Source organism: Nestor notabilis, unplaced genomic scaffold (genome assembly GCF_000696875.1).
Source record: "Nestor notabilis isolate BGI_N333 unplaced genomic scaffold, ASM69687v1 scaffold5393, whole genome shotgun sequence".
Lineage (NCBI taxonomy): Eukaryota > Metazoa > Chordata > Aves > Psittaciformes > Psittacidae > Nestor > Nestor notabilis.
In genome coordinates, this window is record NW_009922279.1 from 69,056 (window position 1) to 84,254 (window position 15,199).

Sequence of the window (15,199 nt, forward strand, 5' to 3'; positions counted from 1 at the left end):
TTGAGTTGTTGCGTGTAGGTTTTTGATCTTCGTGCCCCTGTGACAACAGCTCTGGTTTTTGATACCGTGAGAGTTGCTTTCTGTTTAGGCATACTTCCTCTGGTGGCAGGACACAAACCGAGACACTTGCAGTAGATGACCAAGGTACAGGCTTAAATGTGAGAAGTGTTCCAGAAAAGGGTGGGTTCTCTCTGGCTGTTAAGTCCGCTCTGACACAGAATGTTGTTTTCCCGGTAAACACTGAAGTTTCTTGATATAGTTGAGATCTCTGAGTCTTCCCTTCACCCCATGTGGTAATGGCCATATTTTAATAGAATTGGTTGAGGCTTCAATTCTTTTAATTGAGGTTTTTAGCAGAAGGACCAGAGGATCTCTTGTCAGTCATTCACCTCTAGGAGCAGAAGCTAAAACAACCGCCTATTTCCCACCCACTGCCTCCAATCCAGACCTAAAGATAATGGATAGTATTAACTTGGGATAGATTCCTAGCTGATGATCACGCACACTAGTTGTTGAATGTAGTGGTGGTACTTGCTAAAGGCATAGTGGAAAGTGAGCTTGGTGTACATGTGGTATCAGCTTATTTCATATAACATCAAGAGGTGAGACAGGAGTACTTCTTATTTCCTTTTATGATCTGATTCAGAACAAACTAAGAAGGCTTTGCGTGTACCTGTGTAAATTAACTGCAATTCTGCTTTGCAGCTGTAATGTAGGAGAAATCCTGAACACTTTCACCATCATGGAATATGGGTTTTTTTCAGCAGTGTGTATGTAACTCTGCTTACTGCATCTTTCTCCTTGTGTTATTTCAAGAATGTAGTCATGCTCCTGATTCTTGGCTGTCCGGAGAGCTGCAGGATTAAAGGTGATAAAGTTAAAAGTCACAAGTAACTATTGTAAATATGATTCTTTCTTCATCCTCTGACAATACCTTGTCATACCTCCTTAACTGGATAAACATGTACAGGCAAGAGGAGAAATAATTTTAAAAACTGTTGCAATATCAAAGTAAGTTTATTTGAAAACAACATCAAAAAATTAAAAAAAATAATTCAAGAACTTCTCCTCCCCAGACACCCCAGAGTGAAGTTTCCTGAGATGCTTTTGGCACGAAACCAGTTAAAATCCAAAAAGAAAGTTTCATGAGTAGGATGTGGGACAAAGCTAGCAGCTGTTCCGAAATTGTGAGGTTGGCTATTTGAATCTAAACCAGTGTGTAACAGAACCTTGTGTATGACTGAGGTACTTTATAGTTTTAGAGCAATCTCAGCTATTCAATGCAAATTAGCTCTTGGATTCTAGTAATTCACACTTTTAAAGTAATTAGCATCATGAGTATTTTGTTGTAAGATGGCTTTTTGCGGCATTTCTGCTACCTTTTTAGTTTTTTCAAGAGTTGTCCTGGTAGCTATGCCATGCTTTCTAAGGCTGAAGGATTTTCATGTATTGCTTTCATGATGTTCTTGAACATACTCATGTTGTAGAACCAGCAGAGTCCTGACGTTTCAGAAATGCTTTAATTGATGTGTAGTGGGTCTTTGTAATCTACTAGTGCTTTTGCATAATACAATTCAGATCTCAAAATGAGTTCTTAATCTTTTTAGGCTACAACTGTAACACCTGTAAGCTAAGAAAGATCTCCCACTTAATGAAATTCATCCTTGCTCATTAAGCTGTGTTAAAGCAACTTGACTGCATTACTGACATACTGACATTTTGACCTGTGCCACTTGTGTGCTTTCTGTTTGAAAGGCTTATGAAAATTGTTAAAAAGACTGTAAAAATATAGTGGGTTGTGAGGTATGGGTTTGGTTTGGGGGTAGTGGTGGGCTTGGTTTGATTTGCTTTTCAATATATATTACATATATGCTTCAACAATATATAATGAGAATAAGCATAAAGTTATTCTCAACGATGATGTATTTCATCTTACATCTTACTGCATGGGAATTTTATGTATGCTTGCAAGGTATTTTGCTGCCCTCTCTTGGTAGAGCTTTTGTATCGTAAGTGAAGTGCTCATCTTGTACATAGCTTTTACTTGTACGTTTTAAAAAGTTCTGCTTTCCTTCCTTTATTTCCTGCAGAAATTGAAGGTGAGGGTTCTTTCACAAAAATATAATATTAAATACTAAGGAGTCACTCAATATTTAATAATGAGAACTTCTTATTCAGGTCCTGTGTAGATGACAGTGATTATCTCACTGCCTTTTATCTATGTCTTAGTAAACAGCCAGTGCAGTTTGATAGAATCGATTGCTGACTGACATATTTTGCTTCAGATCAAGTTTAAATCATATAACCACTTAGATACATTTCCCTATGATATGTGGTTTAAATCATATAACCACTTAGATACATTTCTCTATGATATGTGGGCACTGTGTTCTTCATAGCTCTCTGAAGAGGAGAAAACACCCAGGTAAGCTTCAGGAACATACTAAAACATAATGGGATAACTAGTCAGTCCAAAGCTGCTTGATTTAGGCATGCATCTTATGCAGTTACAGCATTTTATGTTGTAAAATGCATGCAATTACAGCATAAGATGCATGCCTAATCAAAATTACATGTAATTACATGCCCTATGGAGACTCACATCCACACCTCTCCTACATACAGTACATACATACACACACATGTGCATGTATCCTTCTCAATAGTTAGAAAAGCTTTAAGTGAAACCCTTCTGGGCTAGGGCAAACACCTGGAATACTTCCCTGTGGTATTTTTCCATCCCGAGGCCATTTTTGCTTCAACTACTTCTTGTGCATGATGCAGTTTCCATTTCCTAAATGACCTCCTGTGGCTTGTTATTTCTTGGGTGTTTTTTGGGGTTTTTGTTTTGTTTTCCTTCCCCCTGTAGGCTTTTTTCCTGCTTTTGAATTGCTTTTGCAAGGAGTTCCATAGTTCATCTGCCTGATGTGCAGAGATGCTTTCTTCTTTTCAGCTTTGCTCTTATTAGATGCATCAAATCTTCCCTCCCAGCTGTTGTATTACAATGCCCTCATCACTCAGGATTTTGTAGACATCCAGTTGTCTTATGCAGAATCCAGAATTCCAGGTTCTTTAGTTATTTTTAAATGGAAACTGTTTGGTACATTTGATCACAGTGTTGCTGCTCTTTGAACCTTTTCAGTTCTGCCTTCTTCCCCTTCTGAGGCGGAAATAGAGATGTGGAGTTCATGAAGCAGAATGATGGTATCTTCTATACTGTTCTGTAATCCTTTCCTAATGTGTAGCATCTGCTCTATGTTTTTGAACAGAAGATGTCAATGAATGGATATGGTCATAGAACTGTCTGTCATAACACTAATATCTCACTCCTGGTCAGCAGTCGACTGGAAGTCCAACATTTTATATATAAATTTAGCAGATTCTCCCTCTCTCCCCTGCATCATTTATATCTCAATCGAGTTTTATTTGCCAATTTTATTGCTCAGTCACTTGGAATTGGAAGATACATGAGTAATTCTTCATAATCAGTCCATCATCCTTGCTATCCTAAATAACCTAATATTAAGGAGCACAGTCAAGAGCATCTTGCTGTTTCTTTTCCAGGTTGTTAGGAAAATAGGAGATAGCACAGCTCTTGGTTTGGCTTATTGCAGAACTGCCTTGGTGACGCTCCTCTTATGTGAGAAGTGACCTATATCGAGTTTCTATTTCTGTAAAGAGATGAAGAACTTAAGAAAAAGAAAATTTAAATACCTGGCATCTGCTCGATGTGTTGTTAAACCTTGTGAATAGATACCTTCTAGTTTTATAAACTAAATATGACATGGAATGTCTATGACCTTAAATGCCTTATCTACATTTATTTTTAGGGTTAACAGTGTGTACATTTCTAGGTAGAATATACTAATTTCTGGCAAATAAATGAAAATGAGTGAACAAAATAAAGCTGCTTTGGAGTCTGTAAATGTTGACTCCAGCTCTGAATAACCGGTTAGCTACAAACATACATGCATCCACGTCTCCTTTACAAATAAAGAGCCAAAGATGACCAAGCTGAAGTTAGCCATGATGCTTTCCTCTAATAATAGATTTTATCCAAGGGAAAAATAGCACGTAGTAAAACTATTCTTGTACAATACAGAGCAAGCAAATATGTAATGCCAAAAATACTTCTAATACATCTTTTGGAGCTTAAATTTCTGTGGTTTATGTTGCATTGTGTTGATATTCCGTAGAAATCCTCTACTGGTTCCAAATTTTTGTCAGTCAATTACCAGGCTTCTTAACGGACTTCTGAAGCTAAAAGCAAGAATTTAACAAGGTGAAAAAGTCAACCCTAATTTCTTAGTGACTGATGTTACAACTTTGTTATATGGGAGAGCAGAAGCTGAGGAAAGAACCGATACAGGAGCAGAGCTATTTTGCTGCTTCTGAAGATGTTGGGTGACAAATTCAGTAAGGAAAAGTACTTTTGCTGTATGTAACTGGAACTTAATTTCTTATAGTAATTATGAAATTCCAATATTGTTTATGAAGGAAAAACTTTAGTCTGAAAGAGGATGGACATCAGTAGTTAACAGTGCATGGGCTGGGGTTTCCAGTTCTGCCGGTATTTTCTGGGCATGAATAGAAGTGAAATAGCTGCAGTCCCCTGCATTTTCAGACTTCAGTTTTATATGGCTCTAAGCAAGTAGTATAGAATTACCAATGACCTTTCCAAATAAGATTGCCCAGCGGCAGGCTATACAAAACACATACCTCGTAGTTCACGGTGTCAAAATTTAGGTCTCCTTTTTGCTTTATAGTTAAAAGCTGGCTGTAGTTTGTATCTGTTGAGAAGCTATCTTCAGTTCTCCTCTTAAAGAATGCAGCCATTTTTTTTCTTGCCGTGCTTAATGTACGAGCTTTTGATTTTAAACTTAATGGGTTTTTTTGGAAAAGAACAACTCAGAGGATAAAAACTAACAGCATTTTCAGTGATATTTACTGACAGGAACATACTGGCCACAGCTGTGAGGAGGATGTGCCTATTTTTTGTTTTGTGATAGTAAGCTCTCCCAAGAGATGAAAAAGCTTTGAAAATCAAAAAGCTATTATTTTAGCTTACTAGATACATTTGTCTCTTTTAAATTTAATTTACACCCTCCAAACAACCTGAACAAAATATAAAACAAGTAAGGAAAAGAGGCAGGAGGGTTGTTTACAGCTTTTCCCACTGTATTTTCATAGCATCTTGGTTTGAGTTGGAAGGGACCTTAAAGCTCATCCAGTTCCAACCCCCTGCCATGGGCAGGGATACCTTCCACTAGAGCAGGTTGCTCCAAGCCCCTGTGGCCAACCTGGCCTTTGAACACTGCCAGGGATGGGGCAGCCACAGCTTCTCTGGGCAGCCTGTTCCAAAGGGAAGGTTTTGCAGGAAAGTCCTTTCTTTCAAAGCCAAACTAGTGGCTTTGGCAGCAAATTTTGCACAATTCCTTCTTACCTATAGGAAGTTCTTTGTTTCCTATGCCTGGCTTTTACTCGTTTTCCTCCTCTCCATGCATTCCCTCTCTCTGATTTCCTTTGCAAAGACTCCCATGAGCTGGAAACCCTGCCAACTCCCTGCAGAGTTTCCATGGCTGCTGCACCCTGGATCTTTTTCTGACCATGTCCAGTTTTCCACTGCCTTCAGAGTGTTCTTGCCTTGATGCTAGATAAGTTCTATGTGTATTATGCAAGTGGAGACAGATGTGTGCATTTTGATTCTTCTGTAAGATTTGGATAAATACTAGCTGACTAGTTTATCTAAAAAACTTCATTTGTTTGGGGCTGTTTTTTTCTAATAAGTATTTGTATTACTGCTATTTCACTGTACTTTTATTCGCTGCTTCACAGTATAAAATACTGTGCAAAGAACAAATGTAACTCCACATCCCAAAAGTGGGAAGATTGTATCAGTTAGTAAATTAGCAACAGCAGCTTTCTATTCTTACCTCTTGAAAGCTGTCTCTTAATGTTAAGTTAGTTAAGAGGAAATTGGATATATGATTCTTGTTACTGTCGACATAATAAAGCTATTATCCAGCTCAGAAAAATGACATGTGGAATTAAGAATTGTATGTAGGTGCAAATGCTGTGCTTGTGTTCTTGCTGGTGCAGAGATTGCTGATTAGTTTATCTCTTGTCCTCTAACAGTTGCTTGATACTGATTTTCGCTTTGCAGCTCAGTCTTTTTCCCTTTTTTTCACGATTGTAGACAGTTGCAAGAGCAACAGAGGCAGAAGGAGCTGGAACGGGAGAGGCTGGATCGTGAACGAATGGAACGGGAGAGGCTGGAGAGAGAGAGGCTAGAAAGGGAAAGACTTGAAAGAGAGCGCCTAGAACAGGAGCAACTGGAGAGAGAACGGCAAGAAAGGGAACGGCAAGAGCGCCTAGAAAGGGAGAGACAAGAGAAAGAGAGGCAGGATCGAGAGAGACTTGAACGACTTGAACGGGAAAGGCAAGAAAGAGAACGGCAAGAACAGTTGGAAAGGGAACAGTTGGAATGGGAAAGAGAGAGAAGAATTTCAAATGCTGGTAAGAATTTCAAACCCAAGTGTATTCAAGTACCAGACTACTTTTTGTGTTTGGGTGATGGAGCTGGGAGAGAAGCCACAGAGGGCAGTGAGTACAGCTGTGTAACAACAGTCAGTATTTCAGGCTTCTATTTGCTGAAATTGCTTCCTTTCTCTATGGCAAGAAGTCCAAGAGCTTTGACTTTCCTGTCATAATTTTCCATTAACTCTGTAATAAAATTATTTGTGCTTCTTGCTCCCTCCATTGCCATAGTCCAGTCGCTTGAAGAGCTTGAATCATATTGGGTGCCTCCAACATAGGTTAAAATATGATGAGTTGCTAAATACCATATCATTGTTTGCTCTATTCAACAAGATGTATTCTCATTACATAAACTGGGCGGAAAAAAACCTCCTTAAACATATCAGGTTGAGTGTATTAATGTAGAAGGTATGTAACTATATAAGGCAAAGTAGTAGTGCAAGAAATGCATTTCAGTATGAAGTCTTGTTTAATTCAGCATTGTAGTAACACTTCAGTGAAATGTATTGTATGTGCTTGTAGATAAGATAATGCACTGCCTGCGGGAATGTATCAAGTGATAGCTGAAAGCTCTTGCATTTTGGTAATATAATGGAACATTAGTCAAGCAGTTGGTTGTTCTTTAGTAACAAACTCCATTTACGTAAGTCAGCTCATAGTAGAAATCAAGGAACACTATGTAAGAGCTGTCATTTTAAAGCAGAAGATTTTATTGGTATTTTTATTCCCAGTACTTTCAAGTTTGCGATGGAGCTTTTTCTGGGGAAGAGAAAGATGATACTTGCTGCCTATGGTATGAGTTTTGTTAGTGGAGTTGTAACAGATGTTAAGATCACTACACTTGCTTGCAGTTTGCAACCAAACAAGAAGATAAAAGCTGATAAAAGATTCATTAATCGACCCTATGCCTAATCCATCTCACAGATGGGATTTGAGAGAACTTATTCTAGAACATACTTGTAAATTCAAATGTTGGCACAAATATAGTTGGTAAAACTTACAAGCAGCTGTTGATAATATGTGAAACTTTCCTAACAGTATTTTCACTTGTGCCTAATCCTCTGGTACTAACTGTAGTCTACATTTATACATTTTGTTTGAATGCTGGTTTTGTTGCTTCATTAGCTCCCTTTTTCTCTTTCTCCTTTTTTTATCCTGCCTTTGCTGCTGCTTTCCATCTTCTGTCCAGCTCCATCTTTCGACAACTCCCCGTATAGCACTCCACTTCCTGAATACTCCAGTTGCCAGCCTCCTTCAGCACCTCCTCCATCATATGCAAAAGCAGTCTCAGCACCAATGTCAGAGGCCACACCGGAGTATGCTGTAGTGACTTCTGCACCACCGACTTCCACTCCCCCTACACCGCCTCTAAGGCACTCTGCATCACGTTTTGCTACATCTTTAGGCTCAGCTTTCCACCCTGTTCTCCCCCATTATGCTACGGTTCCTCGTCCACTGAACAAAAGTTCTCGGCCCCCTTCACCTGTCAATGCCATGGCGACTTTGCCTCCAAATACAAAGCCTGTTGCCTGGTCTGCACCCAGTTTTGCCCCACTTCCCCCATCTCCTCCAGTAATGATAAGCAGTCCACCAGGCAAAGCTACTGGTCCGAGACCTGTCCTCCCAGTGTCGGCTTCTAATCCAGTGACCCAAATGTCCACGTCTCCCACGGCTCCTAACGGGCTTCCTGAAAACCTGGCTTATCCAGTTCCTTCACCTTCTACCTCAGGTCCAACGCCGCCTCCGCCGCCTCCTCCCCCCCCACTGCCTTCCTTTCCGCCTCTGTCACTCTCTGGACCTCAAGCTTCTCCTTCTCCCAACTCCCCGAATGCCTCGACTCCCTCATCCAAGCCTAGTGTTCTCCCTTCTCCCTCTGCAGCTACCCCTGCCTCTGTTGAGAACTCTCTAAACTCTGTGCTGGGAGACTCCTCTGCTTCTGAGCCAGTCTTGCAGGCAGCCTCTCAGCCGATTGAACCTACGACCCAGCAGGGTAAGGCTTTCTGTTATTGCTACTAATGCACTAATCAGGAATGCACTCAAAACCAGTTGGTATCAAAGCCTGTAACTGCCCCGAAGAATTAATACAATGCTTCCAGAGTTGCAGTGATCTTAATACCACAATGAAATACCGTTTGGAAAACTCGGGTAAGGGACACTTTAAAGCTCCATGGATAAGAGCCAGCATTCTGTAGCCTGTCATACATAAGTAAAATTGTGGTTTCTTAAGCGCTCAGCAAGAACACAGCTTGTCAAATACTTGCTTGGTAAACCTTGCACTGTTGGTTTATTTGGAACATGGTGTTAACAGGCAAATAATAATCATAATTCGCTTCCTGATGGCAGCCAATGTGGAAGAACATCTGTGCAGATTTGGACATGTGAATGACCTTAAGCAAGGAATAATCTGAACCACTTTGATACTCCAGATCGTTTCAAAGTTAGGAAGTAGTATGTGACGCCTACAGCATTTCTTTCTGGATAGTGGTCATATTTTGATACATGGCTTTATGCATGCATATATGTATATAAAACCAGGTCTCCTGTAGTATTCTACCAGCATAGCTAAAAAGACTTTAGAAAAAAGTTTGGTTAAGCAGGTGACAGTCTTAATGGAAGCTCTACCAATATGACAGAAATGTGGTTTACGTGGATGCAAATGTTAACCCAAATACTGATTTTTATATTGATTTAATAGATTTAGGTCTTTGTACATAGGTTTGCAGTACCTCAGCTAAAGATGTGGGCAGAGGAGCTCCTGAGGGATGAGCAGACAGTGGCTTCATCACACATGAGCCATGCAGAGTAGATCCTGTTTATACCCTCTTGTCTTAAATAAAGGTGTGAGTTACTTTGGGAGGGAGTAGAAATAGGGTGAATGGCCTCATGTGTAGTATGCAATGAAAGTGTGCACTTGGATGCTCAGTGTCACCAAGAGAGTTTAAAGGGCTTTTAAATTTACACACTGGTCAGCAGAGTAGGAAACCAGGAAGACACGTGTGTGAAATTCCTGCCTGTAGACGTGGCTTAAGGTAGTTGCTCAGCATTTTTAGTCGCTCATGGCAGTTTGGGTGAGGCAGGGGGAGGATGTGTGGGGCTGTTTTCTTAGTCACAGTTTCTTAAACTGTTCCTATCATAACAACACAGGGATCGTCAGAATAGTGTTGCTTCAAAACACATTTTTGTATTGCATATCAATGCAAAATTAAAGCATCAAAGGAATCATAGATAAAAAATAGAAGAGCTTGTTCCCATCAGCTTAAAACATGTCAGTCTTCTAACTCACTAATTAGCATTTCTATTAAATTATTAAACTTGATTCCTGGAATGTTCTTTATATGAAAGATTTTTATACAGCTTAGAACATTTTGGAACTCAAACTGTTCCAGGGTTCAGATGTTTGGGTGGAGTGTTAAGTGCCTGTTAGTAGAATCAAAAGTCACTCTGTGTTAGCACCATTCAAACACACAGATTGTTCCTACTCACTACAATGCTGGTGCCTTAGTTGACTCTTCATAAAAAGCTTTGCCTGTTTCCCAGTATAAGATACTTCTTGGTTGCAGCACAGAACCTGACTGGAGGGGTTTTGTATGTAAATGTCTCTGAAGCTGTCTGTTCTCTCATAGCATACTGTGTAATATTTTCAGTGCATTTAATAAGAATACTTCTCTCCTGCTTAAACTTGCAGTGTTTCCTTGCCTGTGAAAAGGACCCTTACCAGTATAAATGTCTCATACACTGAGCAAAAGAACCAGTATTTCAATGGAAATAAGACCTTTATTTTCTAAATCCTTAATACAGTCTTTGTGTTTTCTCTTTGATACTAGGTGTTGTCCAAGGACCACCTGCACCACCTCCCCCACCACCCCTACCCCCTGGCCCAGCTCAGTCTTCAGTAGCAGCCCCACCTCCTCCTGGCCCACCACCACCACCTCCACTTCCACCTTCAGGGCCTCCGCCACCGCCGCCGCCACCTCCTCCGCTTCCTAGCCAAGCTCCTTCTGTTCCCCTTCCACCTCCTGCTCCCCCCCTTCCTGCCTCTGGATTTTCAGTGGGATTCGTGTCCGAAGAAAATCGCCCTTTAACTGGACTAGCAGCTGCACTTGCTGGAGCCAAACTTAGGAAAGTTTCACGGGTAAATACAACTCTTGTTTCTTTCTCTGATTCTTGTCTCTAAATCCTGTCTTCCTGAATTGCTTGTGATTTTTGTTCAAGATTAGTAACAGTATTGAGATTTTGGGGGCATGCTTGCTTCATTACTAAAAAAGCATTACAGGATGTACTACCAGCCCATCATGTTCTTCATACAGTTGTTTCTTTCTTGTATGTGAACTTTGCTTCTTTCATTAAGTCAGCTATCCTTTTATTTGCACATCTGCTGTTATTTTGTGTATTATGAAGGGTGAAGACTCCTCTAGTTCAAGCGGAGGAGGAGGAGGCTCTGCTTCATCTAAAACAGACAGTGGCCGTGGAAATGGACCACTTCCTTTGGGAGGCAGTGGGTTGATGGAAGAAATGAGTGCCCTGCTGGCCAGGAGGTAAGGAGCTGTTTCTGCTGTGCTCCAGCTGCTTAGTCATCTTAGAGGTAGGATTTTGGGTGCCTCTCTGCAGCTGGCTAAAGATCAAACAAACATTGGCTTGCTCATGTGGTTGCTTTGTGAAGCTGATAATGTTTTATGAATAGCCATTTTTACTGGAGTGTAATCGAATACTTCTGTGTAAGTCTTTGTGTAGCAGATGGGGAGGGGATAAAGAGTTGCACAGTCACTTTGGCAGGAGGGATTTGCCCTTGAAAGTGTTTTGAAAGCACTTTTCTAAACACTGATTTTCAGTTATCCTAGCTGTCGAGCTGTTTATGTCTTTAATTACACTAAACAGTGTTCTTCCATATTAAAGCCATGATGATCTTGGTAACTTTGTCTCTGCTTATAGGAGAAGAATTGCTGAAAAGGGATCAACAGAACCAGAGCAGAAAGAAGATAAAACTGTGAGTTGCAAAATTTTACCTACTTCACATTATTCAGTACTAGATTATGAGAGAGATTCTAATGGTGAACATGAGATTATTTGTTCTTTACCATACATATATACACATAACCACTATTGTGCGAAGTGCCTAGTGCTTGCACATTTTGTACACACAACTGAACAGAACCACTTAAATATATCTGATATGTTAAATATTTAAACAGTTGAGATTAATCTCTTAGTCAAAAACATTTTTTTCTCTCTTCCTCCCCTCTCCTTTCTCCTCCTCTCCTCCCTTTTAATCAGGAAGAATCAGAGTCTTCAACTTATCTGATAAGTTAAATATTTAAACAGTTGAGATTAATCTGTTAGTCAAAAACATTTTTTTCTCTCTCTTCCTCCCCTCTCCTTTCTCCTCCTCTCCTCCCTTTTAATCAGGAAGAATCAGAGTCTTCAACTTCTAAGGTTTCTTCAACAAGCACACCTGGTAAGTACCACAGGTTTGTCAACTCTGTGATTCTATAATGTTAAAACCTAATGACAAATCTCAGTCAGCTCTGCTGAATTTTGGATCCTCCCTCTTCTCCTATGATTACAGCCTGGTATTTCGCTGTAGAACAGGTCTTGGTTCAGAAGTATTTTAGAAGATGACAGAAAAAAAAGAACATTTAGTGAAACACTGCACTTGGTATAGGGTCCTCCTGAAACTGTGGGTCTGATGCACACAAAGCAGTTGGTACTGAACGTGAAAGCAAGTTGTCTCAGCCATTGCAGGACACAGGTTGGGACAAGAGCTTATGTCCTTCAAGACAGATTTACAAGACTATCAAGAGTCAGACAGGAAGAGTTGTCCCAGCTATTTCAGTAAAGATTCCCTTGCATGCAGGTGCACTTTCTAAATCAGTATAAGTGCATGGAATAGAAGTTCTTTAATCATGATTCCTGCGCTGAGGTACGCTTGTGGTAGTGTTTGGAAGTGTGTAGCCAACACTTCTGTTGCAGGTGGCAAGGAAAGCTTGTATCTCTCGAAATCTGTAGTTGGCCAAGCTGTGATGTCAACATGGGTATGTGTTCATACTGTAAACACATGTGTTACAAGGACTCAAGTGACACTCAAGGCCTTTTTTTCCTGTCCTTTAATAGTACCTACCATCCCCTGGTATTTGAAGCTGACTACTTGCTTAGAGTTCCAGAATTCCATGTTTCACAACTGAAGTAATCAGATACATAAGGTACAGGCAGACATCCTCCCAGTTGGATTAAGAATCAAACGGCATTTACGATATCTAGAACAAAAGCGAGACTTCAAGATGCCATCACAACATAAATGGTAGTATGACTGAAAATAAGATAAATACAACAGATGGTAGCTTAACATGAAAGAACTAGTGCAGTGTACTAACAAAACCCAAAAACCAAAACAAAACTCCACAAAGTCTGACTTAATGCCAGGTACTTGAAGTTTCCTCACACAAGTTGCACAACAAATAGAAAAGGACCGTTTTTAATCTTCTCACTGTGTTTTCCAGAACTAACAAGAAAGCCTTGGGAAAGAACAAATACAGTGAATGGAAGCAAGTCACCTGTTATCTCCAGGTACTCCCTTTTGTGCCAGCTATCTTTTCCTTATGCTTGTTGTTGCTGCTAAAGCTACTGGACTGAAATAGTAAAAATTGCCTTAATAGTATTAAAAGCAAAATGTATGGTTTAAAATTAGCACTGTGAAACTGCTTTTGTCAGTTTTAATTAGGAATGAAGAGTTGCTTTTGGAGAATGCTAGTAAACAAAATGTTTAACAGTAAAGTCCAAAGTAAAACCCCCCAAAAGTTTCCTTAACAGTTGCTGGTGTGTAACTTCAATTATTAAGGTAGGTGTTTGCCTACAGCAATGTTTAATTCTTTCTATTTATTTAAATTTTAAAGTCTGAAGTTTCCTGCAAGGAAAAACCAAATTGAGTGCTGTGATTTCTATGTTCAGTAGTAAATCTAGCAAATAAGTTTTCTCCTTTCTAATTTCACGCTAGACATAGAATGGTTATCTAGATATTTAAGGCATCTTATTAAGATTTCATCCTGTGACAGTTTTCAGTAACTGACTTGTACAAATCCAAAGAAGTCCATCCTAAAGGATAGTATAAATACTGTACATCCTTAGTGCATTAACCAATCTTTGGTAACTTGTCAGCTGGAACTTTGGTAGGCACTGGGTGTTTTGGTAGGCATTTCAGTAATGCAAGAGTGAAATAGCTGGTTTAGCTTTTTTTGGTTTTTTTGAGGTGTATTTAAGTGCCATTTACATTAAGAAGGTTTGTGGTCCATTTTAGAGTTCATATAAATTTTGTGTACAGAGGTTAAAGGATTCTGACCTGTGATAACCTGACAAAGTTACCTGAAGTTCTTGAGAGAAATAAATCACATTAAATTGAGAATGCTGTGTTTGAAGTTACTTGAATTCTCCCTAAAATTCAGGCCTGTTGCAAACAACTATGCACGATTTGGTGACTACAGAAGAAAAATCAATTATTCTCTAAGGGACATTAGTTGTGGTTAAAGTTGCCATCGAGGTCTTCAGTTCTGTAACACAACACTAAACACTCTAAACCTATACCAGTATCCTTGTTCATCTTTCACAATTAAGTCAAGGAGCTTAAAATATTTGCAGCCTTGATTCCAGTTGCTTACTTTGCAGGTGACATTGGTAGTGAAGTCCTCCCTGCTATACTGTCAGTGTAACAAAATACTGCTTCACCTTTAGGCCTGACTTCCCCCTATATTCTTTCCCCTCACCCCCACTAGGTCTTACCTGCTTTAACCAAGATCTCTTTTTCTCAAACAGATCGAGGTATCAATACATGGCATTGAGGGGAAACTTGTCACAGAAATAATTTGTGTAAGGAATTCCAAAGAACATTTTAGATTTCATAGTGTTTAAGACAGTTGCTGACCTGGCCCTTTGGCTGTAGATACCCTATGGGTAAACAATTGAAGAAAGGAAAGTGAAGGGATTCGTAAGTAGGGCAACTCTCCATATCAGACTCCTTCGGGGAGTCTGGGATGTCCTTAAGTCTTTATTCTACCTGTCCCTACATCTGGAGCTTCTTATAACTCTCTTATGCATCCCATTTCATTGATCTCGTTTCAGCTGCTGAAATTCAGAAGTTACTGAGGTCTGTTTAAAAATGTTTTCTGACCTAGAAGAGAACAGAAGTTACAGAGGATTCCATGTTTATTGAATATCAGTATTATTATCTAGTGCTGTCATAACACACAGGAAGGTGCCATAGCACGTATTCTAAGCCTGCTGGTACAGTTTTCTAGTTAGTGTTGACAGTTTGCCCTGCCAGGATGAGAAATGTTTCATGGACCGAGAAAGAAAAAGTATTTGTGGAGGTTTCTCTTGAATATCCTTGCATTTTAATTAATTCTCCACAGTTACCAAGTTTATCTCAGCAAGCAGCTTGTTGAAGTGAGTTTCTTTCGGTGAGTTAATCAAAGGGTACAGCTATTTGAAACACTAATACCTTCTTTCCCAAAAGGGGATATCTTTCACTTGGTGAGGCTCAAGGACCTGCTTCTGACCTCTACAGAGTATGAGAGTCATTTACAGGGATTAAACAAAGCATACCTAAGAAACTAAGCAAAATTTTCTCTTCAGAGCTTCCAAACAGGTAGACAATGAAGGAGTTGTTATTCAGAAT

The 15,199-nt window shown here is 39.7% G+C and overlaps 1 protein-coding gene across 6 annotated transcripts in view; it reads left to right on the forward strand.

The window, feature by feature from the left end:
- Nucleotides 1-15,199, forward strand: part of ENAH (enabled homolog (Drosophila)) — a 46,625-nt gene that overhangs the window by 23,857 nt on the left and 7,569 nt on the right. For 3 of the 6 annotated variants that reach the window (XM_010011533.1, XM_010011535.1, XM_010011534.1), the window contains 7 exons: nt 6,197-6,516; nt 7,727-8,527; nt 10,362-10,669; nt 10,936-11,072; nt 11,467-11,521; nt 11,941-11,989; nt 13,032-13,098. In XM_010011533.1, coding sequence (XP_010009835.1) covers nt 6,197-6,516; nt 7,727-8,527; nt 10,362-10,669; nt 10,936-11,072; nt 11,467-11,521; nt 11,941-11,989; nt 13,032-13,098 — 1,737 coding nt within the window. The remainder of the gene's footprint in view (nt 1-6,196; nt 6,517-7,726; nt 8,528-10,361; nt 10,670-10,935; nt 11,073-11,466; nt 11,522-11,940; nt 11,990-13,031; nt 13,099-15,199) is intronic. The other 3 variants (XM_010011536.1, XM_010011537.1, XM_010011538.1) reach the window with 2 other exon arrangements.